Source organism: Penicillium vulpinum (assembly GCF_028829585.1).
Source record: "Penicillium vulpinum strain IBT 29486 chromosome Unknown utg000001l_segment0_segment0, whole genome shotgun sequence".
Classification (NCBI taxonomy): Eukaryota; Fungi; Ascomycota; class Eurotiomycetes; order Eurotiales; family Aspergillaceae; genus Penicillium; species Penicillium vulpinum.
In genome coordinates this window covers 7,765,117-7,788,740 of record NW_026643241.1, presented here as the reverse complement: position 1 = coordinate 7,788,740, position 23,624 = coordinate 7,765,117, and the positions used below count along the sequence as shown (strand labels likewise).

Below are 23,624 nucleotides of genomic sequence, written 5' to 3'. Positions count from 1 at the left end.
ATTCAATTGACTGTTGTGCTCTCCGCGGGATAGTTAAGCTATAGGTGTATGCAACTCCACTTACCGCCTACTTAATAAAGACTAGTCCCACATGCGTACCGCACAATGTCCACGGACGTCACCCACCTTTCCATTTCCGTTTTAGTGCTCACCTAGTCTACACGTTGTATATGTACATACAATATCTCGACAATCAATATGTGTTTAAGAACATAGAAAAAGATGTGCTGTATTTTCTGTTATAATCATTGTGGTATCAATGTATTCACATGAACTCGCGTGGATCCAATGAAGCAATGTTCGCACTCTTCGCCTTCCCATCAAATACAAACTCACTCATAAGCTTGCCTGTACCCGGGGCATTCTGGATACCCCAGCAGGTATGGCCGGCTGCAATATACAGACCCTTAATATCAGTCAGGCCAACTAGTGGCCCAGAGCCAGAATCACAGTTCGGCAGATAGCAAGCCTGGCGAGTACGAACCTCTCCGTCGCGCAGCTCGTCGGAAATACTACCAACCTGGTCTATAATTTCCTGGCAGCGTTCCTGGTCAACCTCGACATCTGCCGAAGTCTTTGGTAGCGGAACTGTTCTATCTCCATCGCCACATGCATAGACAGTAGCATCAGGACGCGCGTAGATCTCCGGCGCAGCCACAGTTGGGCGTGACTTCTTTGCCGGATTGAAGTTGGCCGGAATTTCGATATTTGTAAACAAACAGTATGCACTGACTGGTTTCTTTGGCTGGATCACTACGCTGTGGGCCCGCATCGCTGAGATTGGGACCTCCGGGAGGATAGTCTTCGTCCAGGGACCAGCAGCAACGAGCACATCAGTAGCAGCAATTGTTTGTGTTTCGCCTGATGTTTTATCAGTGTATGTCACTGACTCGACGGAACTCTTGGACCGAGCGATATCTGTAACCTGTCCAAGAATGATATTTGCGCCCTTCTCCTGGGCGAGCTTTGCAATGGACGTAGTAAAGAGATACGGGTGCACTTGAGCGGTTTCACCTGGTCCACTCATACTTTCATAGGCCCGCAGAAGTTCTGGCTCAATCCAATCCAAGTCATGGGGGATTTTGGCAGACCTCAGCTTAGACATAGCGGCCGTGCTGCGTTTCTGTAGAGATTCCGTGTTTCCGCCCCCAGTTTTCCCCGCGGTGTTCTCGGTAAGAGCACGACCTTTCACGACGAGTTGGCCGCAATTGACCTCTCTGTATCCCCATCGGTTGACACCATCATGCTCTTTTGCAAGCTCAGCATGCAGCTTGTAGCTTAGACCGACGAGATTGCTCGGGAAAGCCCATTGTGCCAGCATACCACCCGCTTTTCCCGATGCACCACCCGCAAGTTCGGAGGCCTCAATGAGGGTGATTTTGTGGCGGGCAGGGTCATAAGATGGGTGTCTAGTAAGATAATATGCAGAGCAGCATCCGATAATGCCACCGCCTAGGAGTATTTTGGTTAGCGAATTGTGAATATACGGTGCGGGGTACCAGAGTCGCAAAGAATATATTCTTACCAACAATAACAATTTCACGCCGATCTCCTATCGCTGACATCTTGAATTTCCGCGTTATCCTGGGCGCCAATGAGCGTATTGAAGCCACTGTGTAGGGAGTTGTAAATGATAAGTTCGGACCGTTGGCGCTCATATATAGGGAGGCCTACGTCACTGAAGATGCATGTATGTCCAGTCAGATGTTGCATCCGCAATCAGTCCCCTATGACCGGTTTTCTACAGGTTTGACCGATGAATCATTCAGATATGTTTTTTTTTTGGTTCACTAATATTTGAACTAATGGGATTGGTAGTAAATCCACAATGGCTTGGGCCACTGTATGGAAAGGTAAAATATCAAGCCAACAAAACCATGCTCCACAAATGCAAATCGTGTCGAAAGAAGGCCGAAAAATGTCAAAAATGTCCAGTGATTTTGAATACAAAGAAAATATGAGGCCGTAGGAATACATGTAGTAAGAATTCATCGCGAGGGACTGAGAGGCCGGTTGAAACCGCCCTGGCGGTTCATGTACTGTCGGTACTCGATCTTCTTCTCCTTCCGCACACCGTATATGTTGTTTCCGGGGATTTTGGTGTTCTTTGTAGTCCGGAACCTGCTGAAACCCATGGCCTTTCGCATTTGTGCTTCCATTTCGTCTTCGTCCGCATCTTCGTTGAAGTCCACATCCATCTCATCCTCATGGCGAACCGGTCCTGGTTGTGCGCCAGTTGCCTTCCGCCTATCATCTCGCGACTGAGGGTCTTTGCGGTCACTCTTGGGGCCTCGAGGAGGTGACCGGGCCCTTGTGCCGTTGCGATGGGGAGATCGGGAGCGCGAACGTTCACGGAACTTGACATTTTTGGGTGCATTACCTGACATTCATGTGTTAGCAGGGAACAAATACTCCAAGATGTTGCAGATTTTACCAACCTCGTCTATCCTGGTTGCGCTCCCGACTGGTGCTCCTCTTTCGGTCCTGGGCCCCACGCCCTTCTCTGTCTCCGTCTCGTCGGTCCCGGTCGCGGCGATCTCGAGACCAGCTCCGTTCTCGCCTTCCATCCTTGCGTTCTCGGCCGTCGCGTCGGTCGTCTCGGGGAGCTGGTGAACGTCTGCGGTCGCGGTCTGACCCTTGCTCTGGTGCATAAAGGCGTTTGTCATTCGAATCCCACATAATTGAGCTGTCGGCTCGGCGAGCACGCTTTGCAGGTGGCTCCGCCATTATGAAAAAGGTCTGGTTTGGTCTGGGCGTTGCCCCGTACGGCGTGGGTGTTTGTTGCAGCTGGGGGTAGATGAGGATGGCTTTGCTCAAATTTCGAGAGCTTGAGCAAGTATAATGAGATTAAGGAGTAAGAAAGCGAATGCTGATAGGGATAGAAATGTAGATGGTATCAAGTTATCGCAATGGGCGTCGGCCTGAATCTCTCAGGACCAAAGAGAAGTTTATTCCGGCTGCGGCCAGAGACCAGTTGCGCAGTTTATGACATGGCAGATAACCGATCTATGGATGTATTCACCTGGTATCCCTTCCCGAGGTCCAACATTAGAAGGTGATAAAAATAGTAAATATGACTGTATTGGTACTGCTAAACTGTGCGCTCTCTTATGGGAAAAGGAAGAAGAAGAGGGAGAGGAGCACCTATCACGTAATCTCAACAGAAGGTTACAAACAACACAGACTTGTACAGCTTTTGTTCATTTTAAAGTATTTGAATGTTAGTGACACCTGGGCATTGACGCGATATTTGATCATCAGAATTCATAGTTGCGGATAAACGCAAGGAAACCATCAAAGCCTGGATATATATATGCACGTTCACGATAGTGCTGTGTTATTCTCCCTTTCTCTTCTATTTTTCTCTACTCAGTAGTCCGTCCACTTTTTCCATAGTGAATGAGGCATACTCTTCTATTATGATTACATATGTATTTATCCACATCCCCCAGGGGACATAAATGTGATGCTACAATACGAAGGTAAAAAGGTCAAAGGTACCTAGTAAAAACAATATACACTGTGCCTATACTATTTGTGTTTTTGGCATCAGCAGTGTTTTGACGGAACTTTTGTTAGGCACACCTGGTTTGACCCAGCAACCAGCCAAGCCAGAAATCCGATAGCTAATCTCGCAAAACTGAAACCAAAGCTCGATTTCATCCAAAGTCTTCAAGTAGCTGTGTTCTAACCTCAGTACCGGATTTCCCGGAAGCGAGATATCGAGATCTCTACTGGAACATCCAGAGATCAAATGCGTCATCGGCCTTGTTCGGGTGAAAGACGAAGAGCAAGCCCGGCTGAAGGCTCAGAAATACGGCGAACTAGATCGGTGGTGGCAGCCTGGGTATTAAGATTGCATCGAAGGCTGAACCGGATATTTGAGGAAACCTCAGCTTGGAATAGAACACTCCAAATAGTATCGCCTGTACTTAGCGAACGAAGCAGAACGCGTCGATGGGATTATTCACAAAGAAGCCGTGGATGGCGTTCACCATTGGTTCATCGAAAACCGTTAGTTAGGACCTCCACCATCTCACTGCGGTAGGCGTAGATCAAGTTTCCAGTCTAATCACTGGTGCGTTCTTGCACCAGGAGCAATATTCACCAGAAGCAACAACTGTGGATAGAGTCACCGTTTCCACATTCTCCGGTATTATAAGCAGGCAGCTGCAGGTGCCAGTTCGAACAAGGAGCACCCAAGAATGAATGAAGTTATTGAAAACAGATACGGAGGAAGGAGATTTTGACCATCCCTTCATACCATGTTGAGTTGGGTTGAGGAGAACAACTGGCAGTTCATGACAATGTCCCACAAGACTGTTTTTCTTTTTGAGCAGAAAAAAAGATTGTCGCGTCGGAGAGCAGTGTAATGGATATTGGATATCTCACGCAAGATAACTCAGCATAAATAGCTGGACAAATCTGCTGTGTTCAACAGGTCCAGCACTTGATAGATAACTCGGAAGACTGATGGAAGAGTGCCCATATTGCCTCAATACCTTTTGCCATGCGTAGCTTTATTGACCAAGCGTCATACTGATAGAAGCAGTCCATTTATCCAGTCTCAGGGAAAATAGCTGGAGTATTGGAGAAATGCCTCATCAATCTCTGGTGTTTTATCGCCGATGCGGCTCATCTCCGCATAGTTGAAGTTACCATTCATCCAATTATCAGACATAGACTCGGGAACTAATTCAGTGGAAGGCTCTTCAACTGAGCTGTCGTTTCCGGTAATAATGGACAGTGATGATTCCTCACTCGTAGAGCTCGGAACAAGAGGTCCGGGTTGGAGGTTGAGATGGACAGTGATAGGGTCTACCATGGAAGGCAGGGTTTGCCCTATTTTGGTAAGCAGCAGTGGAAGGAACCTTCGGCGGCCTCCGGGAAGATCGTGGATGAGAGTGAAGAAGTGCTTGAGATAATCCTGCGGGCCAAGCTTGAAGCCTGAAGAACGCAGCCCAGCCGCCGAGAGGCATGCCATAACATCAATCAAGGTACATGCCACCTCAAATACTTTTTCGATCTACAATATGTTAGAATATGCTTAGCATGTTTATAAAAGTAAACCATACAAGACCGATCCCATGAGTTTCCATACTCTGCCTGGATAATTTCCATGTTGCGAAGCAGAGATCTTGAGCAATTAGGAGAGGATAGCGAAAATCCATGCATTCATGGGTAGGCTTTGTTGAAAGAAATCCAGCAGTTGTAGAAAGCTGCCATATCATGATACGCAGCCATTGCTGGGACACACGCAAGTCGGCCATGAGTATATCAGGCAGACCAAGGTCCGCCGGGACTGCACTTCGGATGCGCTCCTCAAGGCGAACTAGCGACTCCATCGAGCATGTTGTATTCTTTCCATTCCAATGACCCAAAAAGCTTTCATCAAATGGGAGAAACAAGTTTACTAGACACCGAAAGCCAATAGCTGACGCATTTGGAAGTGGATCATCTTCCAATTGAGGGCTTTCGGGAGTGACCCGGAGGGTGATTGGTCTATGTCGGCGGATTGCATGAGCTCTGTCCCTGTATTAGAAAAGAACCAACAAATAGCTTGAGAAAATACCTCTCGGACACCACTAAGAGCCAAAACAATTTGCCTGCCAAGGAAGGGTCCTCGTCATCTTGCGCCGAGGATGATTGACTTTCAAGCGCGCTGGCAGTATAAAGCGTTGTGGATTCGCGGAGAAAGTAATATGCATGCCGTTGGTTTCCCAGTCCGATATGACATCCATAGAGAAGGAAAGCGATGATAATGCTTTGCCGTACAGGATCTGTGAATGGATCAATATGCCTTCGAGCTTCGGTGGCTTCCTCAATCAGGGAATTTCGGTAGTCTTTAGTACAGAACTCCCGAGAAAATTCTAAGGATGAGTGCTCTGCGGCAAATCCAGTTTGAGTGACCACAAAAGCGCAGAAAGCAGTGACTAAGCAATAAGCATGGAGGCATGTATCGGCAAGGTCCACCTGTTTTTGAAAGCTATCGGGCTGTAAAACTGGCACCGTTCCTCTCATTCGCGAGAAAAAATATACTGAGCAGGCATCGACGAGGTCCAGGTTTAACAGGCCCGGGGTTTTCGAGAACTGACATCTTCCCGCGGCTAGCAATGACTGGGGTGTTGGTATATTATCCCTAAGCCTGAGAGCGGCTGACGGCGGGGAAATATTCGCATCCCGGACCAGCGCCTGTGCAAGCTCATTGGTTCTGAGCTCATTGAGAATATTGGCTGTTTGACCCTGTCGCCCCTTTTTCTGTCGCTGCGAAGACGTCCGGCAGACTAGGCCGGCAGCTCGACACTGCTCACACGGTTTTGGAAAAATGCATTTGACTTTACGTCGGCGACATGCATCACATGCTTGTTTAACCGGTGGGTCTGGCATTTAGAAAGTCAGGTATGTACAAATATACCTAAAGAAACAAGCACTCAAAAATCCGGGGTTGCGGGGGGGATTCGGGGAGAAGTCGGGTGCAGATCCCATCCGAGTGAAGAAATCAGTATTTGTGGCCTAGCTTGTCAGGCCAAAACACCCCCGCACTGGTCTCCTGCAGGTCCCTCTTTCCTGAATCTGCCTAGGCAGTGCGGCTGTTTAATTTGTAGTGGAGATATTCTCTTTACCTTGTTTTATATTTTAATAAATCGAAAACGAAATTCTAGAAAATCAGCCAAATCCTCTGGGATTCCTGATGGGCGGCTATAAGCTGTGGATTGCTGAGAAACTACTGATATCGGAGAATATTATGACCATCAGTAAGAGGTATTATGTATAATATTAATTTTAGAAGAATGAGATTTTAATCAATATTCATGGTAATGTATTGTTGATTGGTCTGTGGGATATTATACTATTATACTATCTCAGATATAGACACGTCCCTCGAAGGGCTTCAGGGTTTCCAGCGACGTATCTGAGTAGTTGCCCACAAGCAACTTCATGCCCGCAGTTCTCTCAGTCTGTGTGAATGGCTGAGGTCTATCAGTGAAGTTCAGAACAACCAATGCTCGTTTATCATCTCTCGACTTTACGAAGCAAAATGTCTCTTGATTCTCGTAATCAAGCACTTCAAATGCACCGTGGATAAACAACTCCCGGTAATCTTTCCTCAGACGGAGAACATCCTTCCAGAAGGACAACACACTTGATGTATCATTCTCCTGCCTCTTTACATTGATTTCATCATACAAATCATGAGTTCGCATCCACGGTTTCCCGGTAGTAAAACCAGCATGTTCCGAGTCATCCCACTGCATTGGCAGCCTGGAATGATCGCGAGCCAAAATTCGGAGGCCATCCATGATCTGCTCCTTGCGAGTGGGATCGGCTCCACTCTCACTGCGTTTCTCTGCTTCTCGGTAATACCCCAATCCTTCAATATCCTTGTATTCCTCAATGGGCCACTCGCGCGGTGCATTGATCATACCAATCTCCTGTCCCTGATAGATGAACAAAGTTCCAGTCATGGTGACCATCATTAATGCCAGCATTTTGGCAGAGATCTCCCGGAACTCGGCTGCATCTGATCCAAACCGAGAGACAGAGCGTCCATTGTCGTGATTCTCACAAAAAGCGGTGGTCCAGCCATCCGTTCCCTCGATGAAAGACTGCCACTTCTCCACGACAGATTTCATCTTTGTCAGCTTCCACGGCGTAAAAATGTACTTCTCCTCCAGGCTGGGTCCCATGCCAATATGGCCAATGTCCAAGTGGAAGACCATGCTTAGCTCCTTGGCTGATGCTCCCACATACTCGAGAACGTTCTTGGGATCGGGTGTATTGGCCAGTTCGCCCACAGTCATAACATCTCCATATGGAGCAAATGACTCGTCATACATTTCGCGTAGGAACTCGTGAATCCGGGGGCCGTTGCACCACATTCCGATGGCGGGTTGGATGTAACTTTTTGGATCTGTGATGGGGGCATCGGGGAAGTCTGTGTGTTTGCTGTACTTATTCACTGTGTCCACTCGGAAACCATCGACACCTTTGTCTAGCCAGAACCGCACCGCGCTGTTGTATATAGCCTCGCGCGTGGCCTTGTTATCCCAGTTGAGATCGGGTTGCTCTTTGGCGTAGAGGTGTAGGTAGTATTCCTCCGTTTTCTCGTCCCAGGTCCCTATGCAGAAGCTTGTTAGCTCAAAGATATTGAGTATCGTCAAGTATTTCAACGCACATGTGCTTCCTGCAAAATAACCCCGATAATTACTCGGAGGCATTCGATTCCCTGCCTCATCATATCGAGGAGGGCGCCAGAAGTACCAATCGCGTTTGGGATTGTCCTTGCTACTCCGGCTTTCCTGGAACCAAGCATGTTGATCACTGGAGTGATTGACGACAAGGTCTAGAATCAGTTTCATGCCTCGCGAGTGACAGGCTTCCACAAGGTTCTCCACGTCTTGTACGGTTCCATAAGCAGGGAGTACATTTTCATAGTCGGAGATGTCATACCCCATATCGTGCATGGGCGAGTCGTACATTGGTGATAGCCACACGACATCGACTCCTAGCGACTGGAGGTAATCGACCTTTTTGACAACACCTGGGATATCGCCCCAGCCATCACCGTTGGAGTCATAGAAGGAGGCCGGGTATACCTGTAAAGTCAAGCACACATTGTCAATGTCATGTCTCAGTATGCCTCAATCCTGTGGCAACTAACCTGATAGACAGTGGCTTCTTTCCACCAGTTATTGGTTCCCGTAGGAACAGCTGTATCCTGTATTGCGTGTGGTGACATAGTGGCTTGACACTTAAATTTTCCATGCCGACAGCTCTCTTATAGCTTTCCATCATAATTCGGCACCAATTCGGTTGAACAAATGCGGGGATATCTTCAGGCAACCCTGCATACCCGACAAGCCTCCGGTGGGATATTTCATTTTCCGACTAACCACCGACTTGCCCCCGAAGGCCCCTTTCCCGCATGCTGATTCGCCACGGTTACCCCTCCACACTCGGGTTTCCCCAGTTTTCTCCAAAATCCCGAAAGCGAGTAACAGCCCATTTGCATTTTCCCCGGATCCGCGATGCGCGTGAACTAAACTATGAGTGTATTTTTGCTCTGGGATCTTTTGTATAAATCATGCATCACCCCGTGGTCTATCAGCCTTGATAATGCCTAAAAAGTATCCAGATATTGTCAGCCTTCGATTCTGATCAGGCTTTGAAAAAGAACTGCTTACTGTCCAAAATTTCTTGTTAAGCCTGTGATATCTACTAGGTCCACCTAACGTTAAAATCACAACTCAGTTTTCCACTGGCTTCAATGGACGACGAATCTGCGAGGATGGACAGCAAAGTCTCCCCTGCTCTTGCAGAGGGCAGACAGGCAGCCAGGAAGGAGCAGTCCATGACCCTTTTGCAGGCTTTGCGGCTATACCCTAAAGCTGTTGGCTGGTCAGTCCTCCTTTCGTCTACTCTGATCATGGAGGGATATGACCTCGCATTGCTCAGTTCAATGTACGCTTCACCTGTGTTCAACCAAAAGTTCGGAGAACAGACTGCCGCGGGGAAATGGGCTGTTCCAGCATCCTGGCAATCAGGTCTTTCCAATGGTGCTCGCTGTGGTGAAGTTATTGGACTTCTAATCAATGGTTTGGTCTCTGAACGCTTGGGGTACCGCAAGACCATGGTCTGTGCCTTGGCTACCATCACAGCAGTCATTTTTCTGTTTTTCTTCGCAGTTAACGTTCATATGTTGTTGGCCGCCGAGATTCTCGCGGGTATCCCTTGGGGTGTATTCCAGACTTTGCCAACTGCCTACGCCTCCGAGGTTTGTCCGGTAGTCCTGCGACCTTACTTGACAACTTTCATCAACATGTGCTGGGTATTCGGGCAGTTTGTGGCCATTGGCGTCAACCGTGGCTCCATTTCTCGCGATGATCAATGGGCCTGGCGTATTCCTTTTGGTGTTCAATGGGTGTGGCCAATCCCAATCATGATCGGCTGTCTTTTCGCACCTGAGTCCCCTTGGTGGCATGTGCGTCAGGGTAATTTGGAAGGAGCTCGACGAGCGTTGCTGCGGTTGACATCGTCCAACGACCCCAATTTTGACCCTGAAGAGACGATTGCTATGATTCAACACACCAACGAGTTGGAAAAATCGCTTTCTCGTGGAACCACATATTGGGACTGTTTCAAGGGAACAAACCTTCGCCGAACTGAGGTAGTTTGTATCGTCTGGTTAGTGCAGACCCTCTGTGGCCAGAACTTGATGGGTTATTTCGCCTATTTCTGTGTCCAAGCAGGCCTGCCCACCGTTCAATCTTTCAATTTGTCACTGGGCCAATACGGTCTCGGCGTTGTGGGTACAATAGGATCGTGGTTCCTGATGTCCTACGCGGGCCGACGAACCATCCACATCTCCGGTCTCGCCATTCTTTTCGTCCTTTTGATGATCACTGGATCTCTATCTTTTGCACCAGAAGATAACAACGCAGCCAAATGGGCAATCGGCGTGATGCTCATCATTTTCACATTCTTCTATGACATCAGCATCGGCCCTGTTACATACTCCCTCGTCTCAGAACTATCCTCCACCCGTCTCAAAGCCAAGACTATCGTCCTCGCCCGGTGTCTGTACAATATCAGCAACATTGTCGTCAACGTCCTGACCAACTACCAGCTTAACTCCACGGCCTGGAACTGGGGTGCTCGGTGTGCCTATTTCTGGGCTGGCACGTGTCTAGCCTCCCTAGTCTGGGCATTCTTCCGGCTCCCAGAGCCGAAGGGTCGCACATACGAGGAACTAGATTTGCTCTTTGAGCGCGGAGTTCCAGCAAGGAAGTTTGCGACCACTGTCGTTGATCCATATGAGGTAGAAGCGGCGGAGGTCCATGAGGCACATGTAGATAAATATTGATAGTTTTTAGCGATGTATCTAGTTCTCCGGGGTACATAAATTCTAGGATATTTACGGAGTACAGTCATTATCCATACCACAAGATCACGATCCTGGAATTGGCTTCTTTCTTTCTTTCATCTCACGTTAATTCAAACTTGACAGCCATAAACAGAGTATAAATTTCATAGTATCCATTTCACAATCAGAAAATAGGTTGTATGAACACCAATTTGTATGATATTTACATAGGTAGACCAATAACACAACACCACGCCATAAAGTCGAGTCAGTCCGACTATCAGAGTTCGTATTCAATGCTCACACAAGCCGAAGTCGCCCGACTCAAAATGCCTGTTATGTTTTGCTGACCTGAGCCCACGCTCCTCCATGAGCTCCAATCGGTACTCTTTGGCCTTCTCCATAGTCATAAGGGGGTCCAAGTCAGCATGAACGATATTCTGCAGCTCCACTGGTAATTTTCCCAAAGCCTGATTCACAGCATTCTGTCTGTCGTAACCCCAATCCTCCTGCTGTGGAGGCACATTGGCCGAGGAGATAATCCGACGATGGGGATCAACCAAAAATAGAGCAAGGATCTTGCGATGGCCAGGCTTAGATGGGTCGACTAGCGAGAATGGGGAGACCCGATGCTGGACAGTGTTAGGGAAAGTGAGTAGCCGTCCTTCCTTGCAAGGGACCCCCCAAGCTCTTGTGTGATATCATTGTTATCCCCGTTGCCTTCGACCTCACCGCCAAAACCAAAGACAGCCTGTAAGAATTCGAACCGCCCTTGCTCGTATCCAATATCTAGCATATCCATCATACCGCGTTGACGAAATGCCAATGAGTTATCGGTTATGTTTTCGCTGTCGTAGTAGTAGATTGCGGTAGCACAGATACGCTCGTTCTGTTCAAAATTAGTATATGAAGATAGTTAACCAAAGGGTGAGAAAATCTTACCAACTGTCCCTCAATGTGCCAAGAGCCTCCTTCATAATTGGGGTTGTCTGGGCTCAATTCAATGTTCGCTAGCTTCACGATTATCTGTAGCTTCCTATCGGGAAATTGCTCTCGTAGGTTGGCACTATACGTTTCTTTTCGAGGCTCAAAGTTGGCTGGTTCAGGAAGGAGGATAGGGCAGGTACTTTGCCACTCTTCATGGAGTTCCCAGAACTCTTCGTCGTCATCATCACCCTCCGGCTGGGCAGGCTCAGGGTCTGGATGCTCACCATAGTCGACCGTACTGTACTCGATTCTTGGAGTGCAGATCACGGACAGACTCCGGTTCCAGAGCGGGATGGCCCGAGCAATGACTTTCTCAACGGCCTCATAGAGAGGCTTATGGTGAATAGGGTGGGCATTGTTGATGTATGAGATGATTCGACAGCTAGCGTTATCGACGAGTTCCACGTCGCACGGAAGCCATTGAAACTTATCGCTGAAGACATCAATGCTAGAATGACGGCGGTAAAAAGCTTGAATTTCTGAGATTGCGTCGTCATTTTGGCTCGAAGGAACTGGGATAAGATCTCCCTGTCCCACGCTTCCTAGACAGTCATTGAGACCAATGACTCTGTCCGGAAGCACGCGAGTTTGGCCATAGATCACAGGGTATAGTGAAGGATGCACCAGATCAACCACTTTTTTGTCAGAGCCGGGATGGTAATCTTTCTCCGGTACATCCTCGAGAGATTTTGCTGCCTCTTTCAGCATATATTGTATCTCTTTCGAAACGGTAGTATCGGAGTAGACCACACCTACATCAAAAACACGGACATAGCCCGTCTCTTGAAGGATGTTGGCTTTCCATTGAAGCTCTTTGATGATCCAGTCCATCATACTAGGAGTCACATCTTGACCGCTTTCCGCAATCTCGTTGCGCCATTTGGTCGTGATGTCCTTGTTGAAGACCTATAGGAGGTTAAAACCGATTGTAGAAGATAAATGATACCAACATAAACTCAAACATACTTTCTGATCCCATTGAGGCTTATTGACAATGGTATTCATCACTTGCATCATCAGAAGTTCTCGATGAGTCACCAAGTCGCTGGAGAGCAAGGTCAACTCGAGATTCCGTTGATAGTATCATTGAAACATACCTCATGCCGCCTTCTCCCTGGTCTAGCCCATCCAACGCATTAGGAAAGCCTTTAGACCACTTGTTCATCACATTTTTCTAGACTGTTAGCAAATGACATGCGTGGAAAGAATATCTAAATTCTCACATCAGGCTCACAGTTCAGCTTTACATTGAACCCTGGCATGCAAAGCTGCGGATTGGAATCTGAAGACATCTTGATGTAGAAGACTGGTATGTATAAGGGTACTCAATCATTCCGCTGTCGCATCCATGTGGTACTTATATACTCCGTACTCGGGTGGTCTTGGCGGGGCCCAGGCAGAAACGGGCTAATTTCAGGCAGATGAGGCACTAAGTCCATTTTGGGCGGAGCTGCCTAGAAATCGGTACCCGGTTCTTGCCAAGCAACCCCCTTTCGGGTGTAGGGGTGCTTGGCAATAACCGGGTATAGGCGGCGGAAGAGGCTTCGCAACAACATTGCAAGATTGCTTTGAAATAAATTGGGAAGGGAATACATACTCATTCCGGACTAGACTGATATGATCGGAAAAGGCAACATAAGTGACAGCGGTGGAAAAATCGAAAAAAAGAGTTGGATCAAGTTGTATTTTTTCAGAAATATGCGCATAATAATTCGTCATATATCTGATGAGAAATACATACATCTTTCCATTCTGGTTCCATTTCCTTGGAGATGTTCGTTTTCATTTGTTCCTCAGGGACTACGTATGTAGTAAAAAGCTTAAAAAGAGATCAGCCTATGGGAATTAACGCACTGGAAAAATCTCTTGAGTTGTGTGGATAGGAGAAGAGACTATATACTGAGAACTTGGACTATATGCCTAGGAGCAAACAGAGAAGTCACATGATACTAACACAGCTATTTGTTTGTCAATCTCTCAGGCGAGTAATGACGGCTTGATGTCGAGTTGAAACCTCGATATTCCATATTTGCACTCAAGAGGTGAAATAGAGTGAGAGCAGTTGCTTGCTTCGCTAGCAACTGTTTTCTTTAAGCCTTTCTATATCCTACATGTAGATCTATCGTCCCACTATACGGCTCTTTTGTCTAATTACCTACAATTATAAATGTTAGTATTAGTGTACCATATGTGTTAGCTTCAAACAGCGGTACTAACTATCGAGCTGATGACTCGGCTCTTATTGATAGGTTGTTCTCTCACTAATGAAGAGGATACTGCCATTAGAATAGGACACTAAAATTCAGAAAAACCCGAAGTTATTAGGGTGAATTTTATTATATAGAAGTGCATGTTGGTACCGGAAACCTATCTGGTGGTATGCTATCTTCAAGACTCGTGTGTATATTATTATATCACCTCTTCCGCTTCCATCGGGCGCGTTGTGGAACAATGAAAACTTCCAGGCGAGACTCCAGGAGAAAAGAAACCCGGCAGCTGTGACAAAACAGATGTACTGTATTTATTTAATTGCACACAGACTGCCCTAACAACCTGGAAAGGCCTCTACATCGTAAAGACAGTAGTACAACCCAGAGGCATTGCCCAGGTGAACCTTGAGACCTGCAGCCCGCGGGCCGGCCCGTGGAGCCTCAACTTTAAATTCCACAGCGAAATTTTCGCTGTGTAACCCCACTTCCTGTGTGGTCATCAACCTACGTCTCCAGAAAGCAATTGGCCAAGAACAGTATCTAATATCCAAAAAAGATGGCCCCCATGAACCTTTCACACAGGCGCACGCACAATTTGCTCTTGATTTCGAAACTCTTGAGCTTGCGCGACACTGCATCGCCCCTCACACTCGTCTTGGATTCTTTGGAGCAACCGGCTACGCCGCTGCTGAAAGAATATATTAGACGTGCGAAGGTATATTGTGTCAAAAATGTTACTATACGTAACGCCTGTGTTGCCAGACATGGGAGTGAGCTACCGTACTGACAAGTTTGACAGCTGTCCAAAGTCCATGTTACGCTCATCGCTTTTGAAACCCTGAAGCAACCCGATGGAGTCGATATTTTTGTATCAACACGCCGCAAGAGTCCCGCCGATATAATTAAAGAAGTGAGCGCGGGTTATCAGTCTGTTGCAGCTTCCAACCCCTCACGCAGTAAGCATTCATTGTTCATTCACCCCGCTAGTGTATTCATACTTACTGCCTTTTTAGGGCGTCTTATCCTCATTGATTCAATTAATCCTCTTCTAAACTCAAAACGAGCTGACCCTGGATTTCACCTGGCCTCTTTCCTTGGGTCGTTCATTACTCCCACATCGCTATCAGCCAAGGTTGATGCGTCACTCGTGGTGGTATATCATCAAGATGTCCCCGAACTTCCACAGCAAAGCCCATACTCGCCGTCACCTATTTCTGTACTAACATATCTCGCTACGAGCATCATCACCCTCCATTCGTTCTCGCACGTTCTAGCACAGAAGGCTGCTCGCGACCGCAGTCTGGCTCCTCCAGTATTCGGGCTTGAGGAAGAGCAAGAAGGCGTTCTCCTCGGCCGTTTGGACAGATTGACCGGTACTGGGAAAGCCGAGGGAATCGTCATTGAGCTGGAGCACCGGCGGAAGAGTGGTCGTGGTGTACTGGAATGGTACCTTCTCCCACCTGCGTCGCATTATTCACCCCAGCATCTAAAAGAGGTTGTGACATTGCTTGACGATAATATTTTGTACAACCCTCCCATGGAGCGAGACTCAGGCGCCGGTGACGAGGAACCAACATCGACCTTTGAGCTGGGTCTCACCGACAGACAGAGGCGCGAAAGAGAAGGTGTCGTACTACCGTACTTCGACGCACAGCATGGCGATGGCCCGGGCGAAGGAGGCCGGATTCTTTACGACATGGGAGAAGAAGACGATTTTGACGAAGAAGAGGATGAGATCTAGACATCATCAAATACGATACATGTTTATGCAATTTCCCGCATTCTAGAATCGGCGGATTGTAACCCGCAATCACCGAGGTATTAACTATGCGTACATTCATACAGCGAGGTCCATGAGCATGGCCACGGAGAGTAAGAAATCAGAAGAATCGCCAGAAAAGAAGAATGCAAATGACAAGCCCGACACCAGCGAAAGGTCCGTACTGTGAGAGGATTAGCCAACCGACAAGGGAGAATCAGGCACAAGGTATAAACCCACCTGTTTCAGCAACAATTCCCAGTTGATGCGTACAGCCGCTTTTCTGTACTTCTTGCTGTCCTCGCGCAGTCGCCCTGAAAGTTCGCCCATCCGCTCCAAGCTATCACCTCGATACAATAGATCCTCAATGTTCTTCGTCATCACTTTGGTGACATCACGGAGCTCATCGTTCAGCTTGTCAAGGTTCTGAGATGCGCGACTATCTTGGTATAGTTTCTTTGTGCGCTGAATAAAGGTATCAAACTCGACAAAAGCATATGGACGGAGGGTGGGCGAGAGATATTGTGAGGAGGAATAGGTGGTCGTGAATTCGGAGGCCAGATCAGCAAGATAGGTGAAGGCGAGTTTGCGGGGGTAGGATTTGTCGCAAATGCATAGGAAACAGATATCATCCTGGATTGTGTAGCTGCGAACCGAAATGAGATATTGTGCATTGATAATATTTGTTGATTGATGGGTACGACTTACTGTAGACTGTACTGGCCAGACTCAATACTGGCTTGGGGTGCGGAGTTACGATTCAAGCGCCGAAAGATCATTTTAGCCTGACTCTTAATTTCAGAGAGCTCCGATTCAGCCTATAGATGCCGTAAGCTTATGACCAGCTTAAATAATCGTTGTCACGTACCTGCTCGTCGTCGACCGAAGCTGCCAGCATAAGGCCTATTTCACTTTGACATTAGTACCTCGTCCCCTCTCAGCCTCCTATAGAATTCCTCACCATCGAGCCTTGCAATCTGCGTTGACCGGACCATCCTGAAAAGTTGCTTTCTTGTTCTGTAGGACAGCGCTTTCTCCTTTATTTTACCGTGGGAATGGCACCGAGGAAGAGAGGCACGAAGGCGGTAGCAAAGTCCCGTGTGGCAGAAACACGACGTTCGGGGTAAGCTCCGCATTTGCTTATTACCCTCTTTTTCACTGACATCTTATAATAATGCCCTAGTCGCGCTGCTGCTAGTTCTGCCAATGTAGCAGAACAGTCGGGTCTCGCCATGTCGACCCAAAAATCCGAAGCAAGCTCACGAGCTAGAACCCCAAGAAGGCCTGCGGTGAGAGGGAAATGGAGCGAGGAGCAACTGTTGACGAGTGACAAGTCCCTCCTCATTGACTTTGATCTAGTGGTATGAGCCAACTTACCACAGACAAAATACCAGATTACCCAAGCTAATGATAAGCTTAAAACATCTAGAAACTGCTGGCGCGACCTGAAGCATGGAATTGCCTTGAGGAAAGTGACAAGCGCGAAATCCTCGATCTGCTTCCCCCTGAGGTTCATCCGGAGGCACAGGCTACATCGGATGACCCAGATGCGAAAATTCGACCAATCCCCGACTCTTTTATCCGATATTCAAATAACTGGCGCGACGGCGTTCGACAGTTCCAGCTCGATCTCCAAAACGGCCGCTACGATCCTGAATGGCTACACCAGGCGCAGGAAGCAAGACAGGAGCGCAAAAATGGCGACTTTGATGACTTCAAAGAGCGAGAATATGAGCAGTTCTGGGGACAGAAGCAAAAGTCCATCTGGAGGGCACTTGCTGGAGAAAGTGCGCGTGTGAAGATGGGAACTCTTATCGATGAAGGTGTCATCCAGTTGGGTGATATCTGGAAATTCTATTATGTTTACGGCAGGGGCTCTGGCAGAATTGTCATCGAAAAAGAAGTCAGGGTATGTACAGATCGATATGCTCCGCATAAGCTTCGCCATTTGCTGACTGCTACAGGTCCATGACCGTGATGGAGTTAAATTGACCTTTGCGATTCCACCTGGTGAACGAGTATTTCTTCGCAGCAATTTCGACAAAATAGAGCCAATTTCGACACCAAAGAAGGGAAAGGAAGATGTGAAAATCAACCTCGATACAGAGCCACATCCAGTGACATCATCTTGGAATGATAAACAGTTGAAAGATGAGGGCCCAAAATCACAGATCACCAATGCAACTTCCAATAACGAGGAGATGAAGTTCGATGCCGATCAAGTGCCACAGCAGACCCTTACTTCTTCCAATGACGAAGAAATGAAAATTGAGAATGGCGGAGCGCCAGATGGGATCCTAGTATCTTTCACTGACGAGATGAATATTGACACCAATACCGCCACACAACTAGTCATTACACCTTCAAATGACGAAGAGGGCCAACAAGAAACCCCATTCAGCGTTGTTATCTTTAGCCCTGATGGTACACGAAATCAAAAGCCCAAGCGCACAATTCCTGAGCCTAAACCTCAACCCCCAGTGAAACGCAAGCGGGTCGGACGACCACGTAAAAATCCACCAAAGCAGCCAGAACCGGAACCGCCCCAAGAACCAGAGGTGTCTCAGGAAACAGATGTTTCCCAACATGATGAACAGAACCAAACTCCTACTCCCTCTTTCATGTCCATCTTGAATGCGAAGATCGAAGAAAACTGCAGGGCTGCAGCAGAATCCTCCCAGACAGAGCATTGTCAGCCAGATTCCCTTTTGTCGGTGCTTCCTTCCACACCTAAATCCCCCAAGCTCCACGCGCCAGAGTTATCCACGTCAGTAGAGGAATCTTCCATTGCCAATACCAATGGCAAAAATGATAAAGCGGAATTATTGGACTTATCTACGGCTCAGTCGGATACTCCTATGCCTAGCGTTGAGGCACCCGTCGAAGCACCTGCCGAGGCTGAGCAGGACGAGGTCAATAAACCCACAACCACCGAACAACATAAAGTCCCAGTCCCAACTCCATCTCAACTTACTGCCAGTGAGCCAGACGAGATCATCGTTCCAAATATCTCCTCGCCACAAGCACTCGTTGTTAAGATCCTACAAATTGATGGCCGCATGCCGAATGGCCGTACAGCGAATGCCTGGAAAGAAATACGGTGCTATCGAAATAACCAGGATATGGGCAGCCTCTTTGATGTGCGTGAGGCATGGTTCCTCCAGCATGGACGACTTGAGTAGCTATCCTCCACTCCTAGCATGGACATACTGATACTCCAGACCATTTGATTTTCGCCTACACTACCCTCGATATCATGTGAGGATCGGAATGGAAAATAGTCCATACATGGCTCGAGTTACCTAGCTTGCAATGAACGAATCCCTAAGGTCTAGTGATCCTCCAAGTAGAAAGAAATAGGGGTCTAGTATGGATGTAAAGGAATATATTCTGACCAGCCTTGAAAAAGAGTTATGGGCTAGAAATAATCACAACGACCTGCGGAAGTTTCTTGCCCTTTCTAGCACGCATATGCTTTTGCGCTCCATATTCTGCAACACTGCATTAGAAGTCACAAGAGTCCTTGGGTACCCAAAGGAGAATCCAAGCGTTGAGTGAGTCTCGCTGAACAAGGGAATTGTCACCCGTTCTCAATGCATTATTTTTTTTGGCTTCAGAAGTCTGCTATCTTCATTTTTTGTTATAATCAAGGTAAATTACTTGTTCAAACCGTGAGATATGAGCGTGGTTGAACAGAGTCCTGGAATAGACTCTTGATTTTTGGAGTTACAGAAGTTGAAATTACGGTAGCATGAAAATTACATAGCTATCGAAATTCTGAGCTCATGGATTAATCGAGAGGGAAATATAATCGCAGGCTGATACTCTTTACTAAGGCCCGTCGTTCATTCCAGATATACCAGGCATAGGATCCGAGTCCGCAACAACATCAACAGCAAAGCTGGCCTGTATGAAGTCTTCGAGCTCTTCACTCACAGTCTTGAGCTTCTCCTTGACACTCGCAACACCTTCTTGCCCAACGATATGTCGCGAAGGAGGGTTTTCATGGCCACCAATTGATGTGATGGCATAGACTGTCTCAGAAACCAGCACCTCAAGATGTGCAGAGCTTAATGGCGGGTGCATTGAGACAACTTCTGGAGCGGAGAATGGGCCATTTTCAACGGAGTTGACTCGGGCATTTTCATCGTTTGCTCGACTAGGTGTGACTGGACTATCAGATGTGACAGACGCATCAGGAAGTTGGGGGATAAGGTGGTTGAGGATGCCGCGGAAGAGAGGCGCTTGGTTGTTCGCGGGTGAATAGGCTGGGAAGATTGGAGGGACGCTTGTTACTAGGTTGGTGAGGATGCCAATTTCAATGCTGCATTGGAAGATAGTGAGTTTGACGTTGAATGGGGCAATTTCGTAAGCCAGACTCTGTGAAGTTGGTTAATTTCTGTGATGTAGATCATTCAATCAAGTACGCATATAGAGACTGACATCACAGAATCCTTCAAGGGCCCAACCTGCTGCGCAGTACATTCCTAGTCCGGGTGTACCGATGTGTGCCGCTGTATATCGTTAGGCAAATATCCAAGCATTCAGCGAGATATCCTTCTTACTGATCCCTGATATTATCATCATATGTCCCGCTCGCTCTTTCCTCATATGGGGGAGTGTGGCCTTGATGATATTGAGGGGGCCAAAATAGTTAACCTCGAATTGATCACGTACGAGATTCATGGTTTGAGTTGAAGCAGAAAGTTCCTCAACTGTTCCAATAAGGGCTTGGGAGCAGGTCAATATATTGTTCAAGGGTACCTTCAAGAATGGTGGGTCACCTTGACTTGTACAGCATAGAAGTATGTCTACTCTTCCAAATGTTGCGACTGCATTTGCCACGACTGCCTGGCACTCTCCCATCATCCTTTTTCGGCAAACCGTCAGTCATAAAATCAAAATCCATAATTCACTTGGCTTGATGTAGCGCACCGGATATCTAGGGGAACCGTCTTCATGCGCTGTGCCCAGCCATCATGGTGCTCCACTTCACCAAGAAAAGCTTCGAATTCATCACGGCGACGTTCATCGCGCTCCAAAGCTGAATGTGCTAGTCCAAGAAATGCATAATCTCCATGCGCGAGGACCTGCCGCGCAACTGAGAGGCCAATAGGCGAATCGCCTGCGGTGATCAGCCATACTCGAGGCTCATTATGTGATGGGAATTGCACACGGGCATCAAAAAGGGGGTTATTGTCCATGAGGGTCAACGCCAATGGCCGAACGCGCTATCCATCACGCGACTGCAATTTCAAAGCTACTTAATAGCAAATAAGTACTCCGTATAAGAATGGAAGATGTCCGGAGGGTCGGAAGACAAATGCCAAGACCGCGATCTAATCGCGTGCTAATCTCCCACGTTAGCTGCCATTCTGGCTTCTTCTCTTTTCTTTTCCTCATCCATCATGTCGGAACAGAGGCCACGCAGACAGGAGGAGTCCGGTGTACGTGTCGCTGATTTATTGTTGTCGTGTTGAATTTACTGACCTCCTCTAGTCGGGCTTCAAGGGTGCCCTTCAGGGTCTTGGAATCTTCTTGTTGGCCCAATTTGCGATCAGTCAGTTCATGGGAAACAAGGACAAGGCCTCTACCAGCGCGAATTCTGTTGGCATTCCAGCTTTTGCCGATCGCCCTGATCCTAGCGAATTTGCGGAACGCAGTACTCTCCCTGAGCTCATCGCCCCCATCTGGCCCTCGGACAGCGCTATCGATATCAGTGTTTATGTAACTCCGTCTATCATTGTACCTAGCTTCAAGTCGCCGGACAGTATTCTTGTGCTGGATGAGAAGAACTTCACAATTGGAAACTACAGTGACACCCGCGAAATCGACACTACCATCAAGGTCCCAAAGCAGGTCCAAAATAATGGAACTCTCTGGGCTCACTTCTTTTTGGCTCGCACCGGACACCCACTAGACCCCGCCGCTAAGAACTACAACACCGCTGATGCAGTCCACTTCCTCCGACCCCTGAACCAGTACCTTCCCAAGAAGAAAGTCAAGAAGCTTAAGAATCTCCTGTCGGACCCCGAGAATGAACATGACCAGGAGGAAGATAACACCCCTGATGTTTCAACTATGTCATACTATCACCCCAACTTCACTGTATCCTTGATCCCGGACTCCGGAACTCAGAAGTTGGGCCAGATGCACCCCGCGGTTCGCCAGTATTTGCAGCTGGAGCGGACTGATGCCCGCGATGCCAGTGGAAAGAATGGATGGTACTACCCCATCGCTTTCATCAACACCTTTTGGCAACTGAAGACCCACATGACCGAGTTGAACTCTACCGTCGAGACCTTGCCGATGCATATTACTCTGAACAACTTGGCAAACTGGAAGTTCAGCCTCCTGAGTAGTATTGATGAAGGTTCGAAGCAAAGTTCCCGCCAGGCTGCCTATGGTAATCCTGCCCCCGGTGGTGGAGATGGAACTGAGTGGGAGATGGTGAAGGAGATTCTCTTGGATACGAACATTTGGCTCCTCTGCACCACGGGTGTGGTCACTGTCTTGCATATGTTGTTTGAGACTTTGGCCTTCAAGAACGATATTGTAAGTGATATCTCACTATTAAAAGGTATATGGTGTCTGGCATCGCTAACACCCTCATTTTCTAGGCCCACTGGCGTAAGAAGAAGGACATTGTTGGTACGTCAGTTCGGACAATCCTAGCAAACGTCTTCATGCAGGCTGTCATCTTCCTCTACCTTATGGACAACAGTGACAACACCTCTTGGATGATCCTGGCCAGTCAAGGATTTGGGATACTTCTAGAATTCTGGAAGATCACTAAGACCGTCGACGTTCGCTTGCGCCCGCCGCCAGCCAACTCATGGTTGTCGTTCTTGCCCTATGTGATTGTCTTCGAGGACAAGCACAAGCTTAGCGAGACCGAAGAAAAGACTAAGGAGTACGATGAAATCGCTTTCCGCTACTTGTACATTGCGGCTGTTCCCCTTTTGCTCGCATACGCTGCCTACAATTTGGTCTACAACACCCACAAGTCGTGGTACTCTTACGTTATCCAGACCCTGGTGGGCAGCGTTTACGCCTACGGTTTCCTCATGATGGTCCCCAGTCTCTACATCAACTACCGATTGAAGTCTGTTGCTCACATGCCCGGCAAGGCTCTGACCTACAAGTTCCTTAACACCTTCATCGATGATCTCTTCGCCTTCACCGTCAAGATGCCCTGGCTCCACCGCCTGGCTACTCTTCGCGACGACGTCATCTTCTTCATCTGGCTCTACCAGGGCTGGAAGTATAAGGTTGACTACAAGCGAGTCAACGAATTCGGCCAGGGAGGTGACAGTGATGAGGAGGAAGAGCCTACGCCTGTCATCGAGGGTGACAAGAAGGAGGAAATTGCTACCCAATCCTCCTCCAAGGCTGCTTCCAACTCATCTACTCGCAAGAGGAAATGAACGACGGTTTATATGCAGGTCTTGTCGGCTAATTACCCGATGAACCTGGGCTCAACGCCTTTGCATACGTAGTGAAATACTCGGTCACTACTTTTGGCATGATGCTGGTGAGCATCGAATCATAATTATTACGATGTTTTAGCAAGCAATGTTTAATTCCGATTCTTTAATTAGGATTCTTAAGAAAACCACTTTAGAGTTCTGAACTTTACTTATACAGTATCATAAAGTAGATGAGACAATTTTCTAATATGATAGTACTAGTGTATGTTAATATTAGAAGCCGTTGTTGATGGTTACCCGATTGGGTTTAAGGCCATTTTCGTATCTCCGCGCCCACTCGTTCTTCTATGCAACTGTTGGATCTGCACCAGAAA

The 23,624-nt window shown here is 47.7% G+C and overlaps 11 protein-coding genes across 11 annotated transcripts; 4 read left to right on the top strand and 7 right to left on the bottom strand.

Moving 5' to 3' along the window:
• Positions 1-265: 265 nt before the first annotated feature.
• On the bottom strand, positions 266-1,565 carry N7479_002784 (NAD(P)/FAD-dependent oxidoreductase; the record flags this gene model as incomplete). Its single annotated transcript, XM_057250481.1, has 2 exons — positions 266-1,452; positions 1,526-1,565. The coding sequence occupies 2 exons, from the start codon at positions 1,563-1,565 to the stop codon at positions 266-268; spliced, it is 1,227 nt and encodes a 408-aa protein (XP_057114913.1).
• A 423-nt stretch (positions 1,566-1,988) lies between these two features.
• N7479_002783 (SNUT3/LISCH7 family protein) lies at positions 1,989-2,666 on the bottom strand (the record flags this gene model as incomplete). The annotated part of the gene is made up of 2 exons (XM_057250480.1): positions 1,989-2,380; positions 2,435-2,666. The coding sequence occupies 2 exons, from the start codon at positions 2,664-2,666 to the stop codon at positions 1,989-1,991; spliced, it is 624 nt and encodes a 207-aa protein (XP_057114912.1).
• Positions 2,667-4,567: 1,901 nt separating this feature from the next.
• Positions 4,568-6,387, bottom strand: N7479_002782 (Zn(II)2Cys6 transcription factor domain-containing protein; the record flags this gene model as incomplete). Its single annotated transcript, XM_057250479.1, has 3 exons — positions 4,568-5,026; positions 5,076-5,532; positions 5,573-6,387. 3 exons carry the CDS (start codon positions 6,385-6,387, stop codon positions 4,568-4,570), a joined length of 1,731 nt encoding a protein of 576 aa, XP_057114911.1.
• Positions 6,388-6,863: 476 nt separating this feature from the next.
• On the bottom strand, positions 6,864-8,740 carry N7479_002781 (glycoside hydrolase family 13 protein; the record flags this gene model as incomplete). Its single annotated transcript, XM_057250478.1, has 3 exons — positions 6,864-8,119; positions 8,177-8,597; positions 8,663-8,740. 3 exons carry the CDS (start codon positions 8,738-8,740, stop codon positions 6,864-6,866), a joined length of 1,755 nt encoding a protein of 584 aa, XP_057114910.1.
• Positions 8,741-9,268: 528 nt separating this feature from the next.
• On the top strand, positions 9,269-10,864 carry N7479_002780 (putative MFS maltose permease; the record flags this gene model as incomplete). The annotated part of the gene is made up of 1 exon (XM_057250477.1): positions 9,269-10,864. One exon carries the CDS (start codon positions 9,269-9,271, stop codon positions 10,862-10,864), a length of 1,596 nt encoding a protein of 531 aa, XP_057114909.1.
• A 293-nt stretch (positions 10,865-11,157) lies between these two features.
• On the bottom strand, positions 11,158-13,143 carry N7479_002779 (DUF4246 domain-containing protein; the record flags this gene model as incomplete). The annotated part of the gene is made up of 6 exons (XM_057250476.1): positions 11,158-11,552; positions 11,597-11,753; positions 11,807-12,757; positions 12,818-12,896; positions 12,949-13,025; positions 13,075-13,143. 6 exons carry the CDS (start codon positions 13,141-13,143, stop codon positions 11,158-11,160), a joined length of 1,728 nt encoding a protein of 575 aa, XP_057114908.1.
• Positions 13,144-14,617: 1,474 nt separating this feature from the next.
• N7479_002778 (Elongator subunit IKI1) lies at positions 14,618-15,802 on the top strand (the record flags this gene model as incomplete). Its single annotated transcript, XM_057250475.1, has 3 exons — positions 14,618-14,776; positions 14,861-15,017; positions 15,075-15,802. The coding sequence occupies 3 exons, from the start codon at positions 14,618-14,620 to the stop codon at positions 15,800-15,802; spliced, it is 1,044 nt and encodes a 347-aa protein (XP_057114907.1).
• Positions 15,803-15,941: 139 nt separating this feature from the next.
• On the bottom strand, positions 15,942-16,815 carry N7479_002777 (SNAP receptor SEC22; the record flags this gene model as incomplete). The annotated part of the gene is made up of 5 exons (XM_057250474.1): positions 15,942-16,004; positions 16,061-16,466; positions 16,529-16,638; positions 16,689-16,723; positions 16,782-16,815. The coding sequence occupies 5 exons, from the start codon at positions 16,813-16,815 to the stop codon at positions 15,942-15,944; spliced, it is 648 nt and encodes a 215-aa protein (XP_057114906.1).
• A 60-nt stretch (positions 16,816-16,875) lies between these two features.
• N7479_002776 (uncharacterized protein) lies at positions 16,876-19,002 on the top strand (the record flags this gene model as incomplete). The annotated part of the gene is made up of 4 exons (XM_057250473.1): positions 16,876-16,943; positions 17,004-17,181; positions 17,250-17,729; positions 17,785-19,002. 4 exons carry the CDS (start codon positions 16,876-16,878, stop codon positions 19,000-19,002), a joined length of 1,944 nt encoding a protein of 647 aa, XP_057114905.1.
• Positions 19,003-19,651: 649 nt separating this feature from the next.
• N7479_002775 (short chain dehydrogenase/reductase family protein) lies at positions 19,652-21,024 on the bottom strand (the record flags this gene model as incomplete). Its single annotated transcript, XM_057250472.1, has 4 exons — positions 19,652-20,200; positions 20,264-20,334; positions 20,386-20,690; positions 20,756-21,024. 4 exons carry the CDS (start codon positions 21,022-21,024, stop codon positions 19,652-19,654), a joined length of 1,194 nt encoding a protein of 397 aa, XP_057114904.1.
• Positions 21,025-21,228: 204 nt separating this feature from the next.
• On the top strand, positions 21,229-23,247 carry N7479_002774 (CLPTM1 family protein; the record flags this gene model as incomplete). The annotated part of the gene is made up of 3 exons (XM_057250471.1): positions 21,229-21,267; positions 21,320-22,375; positions 22,441-23,247. 3 exons carry the CDS (start codon positions 21,229-21,231, stop codon positions 23,245-23,247), a joined length of 1,902 nt encoding a protein of 633 aa, XP_057114903.1.
• Between the last annotated feature and the right edge of the window lie 377 nt (positions 23,248-23,624).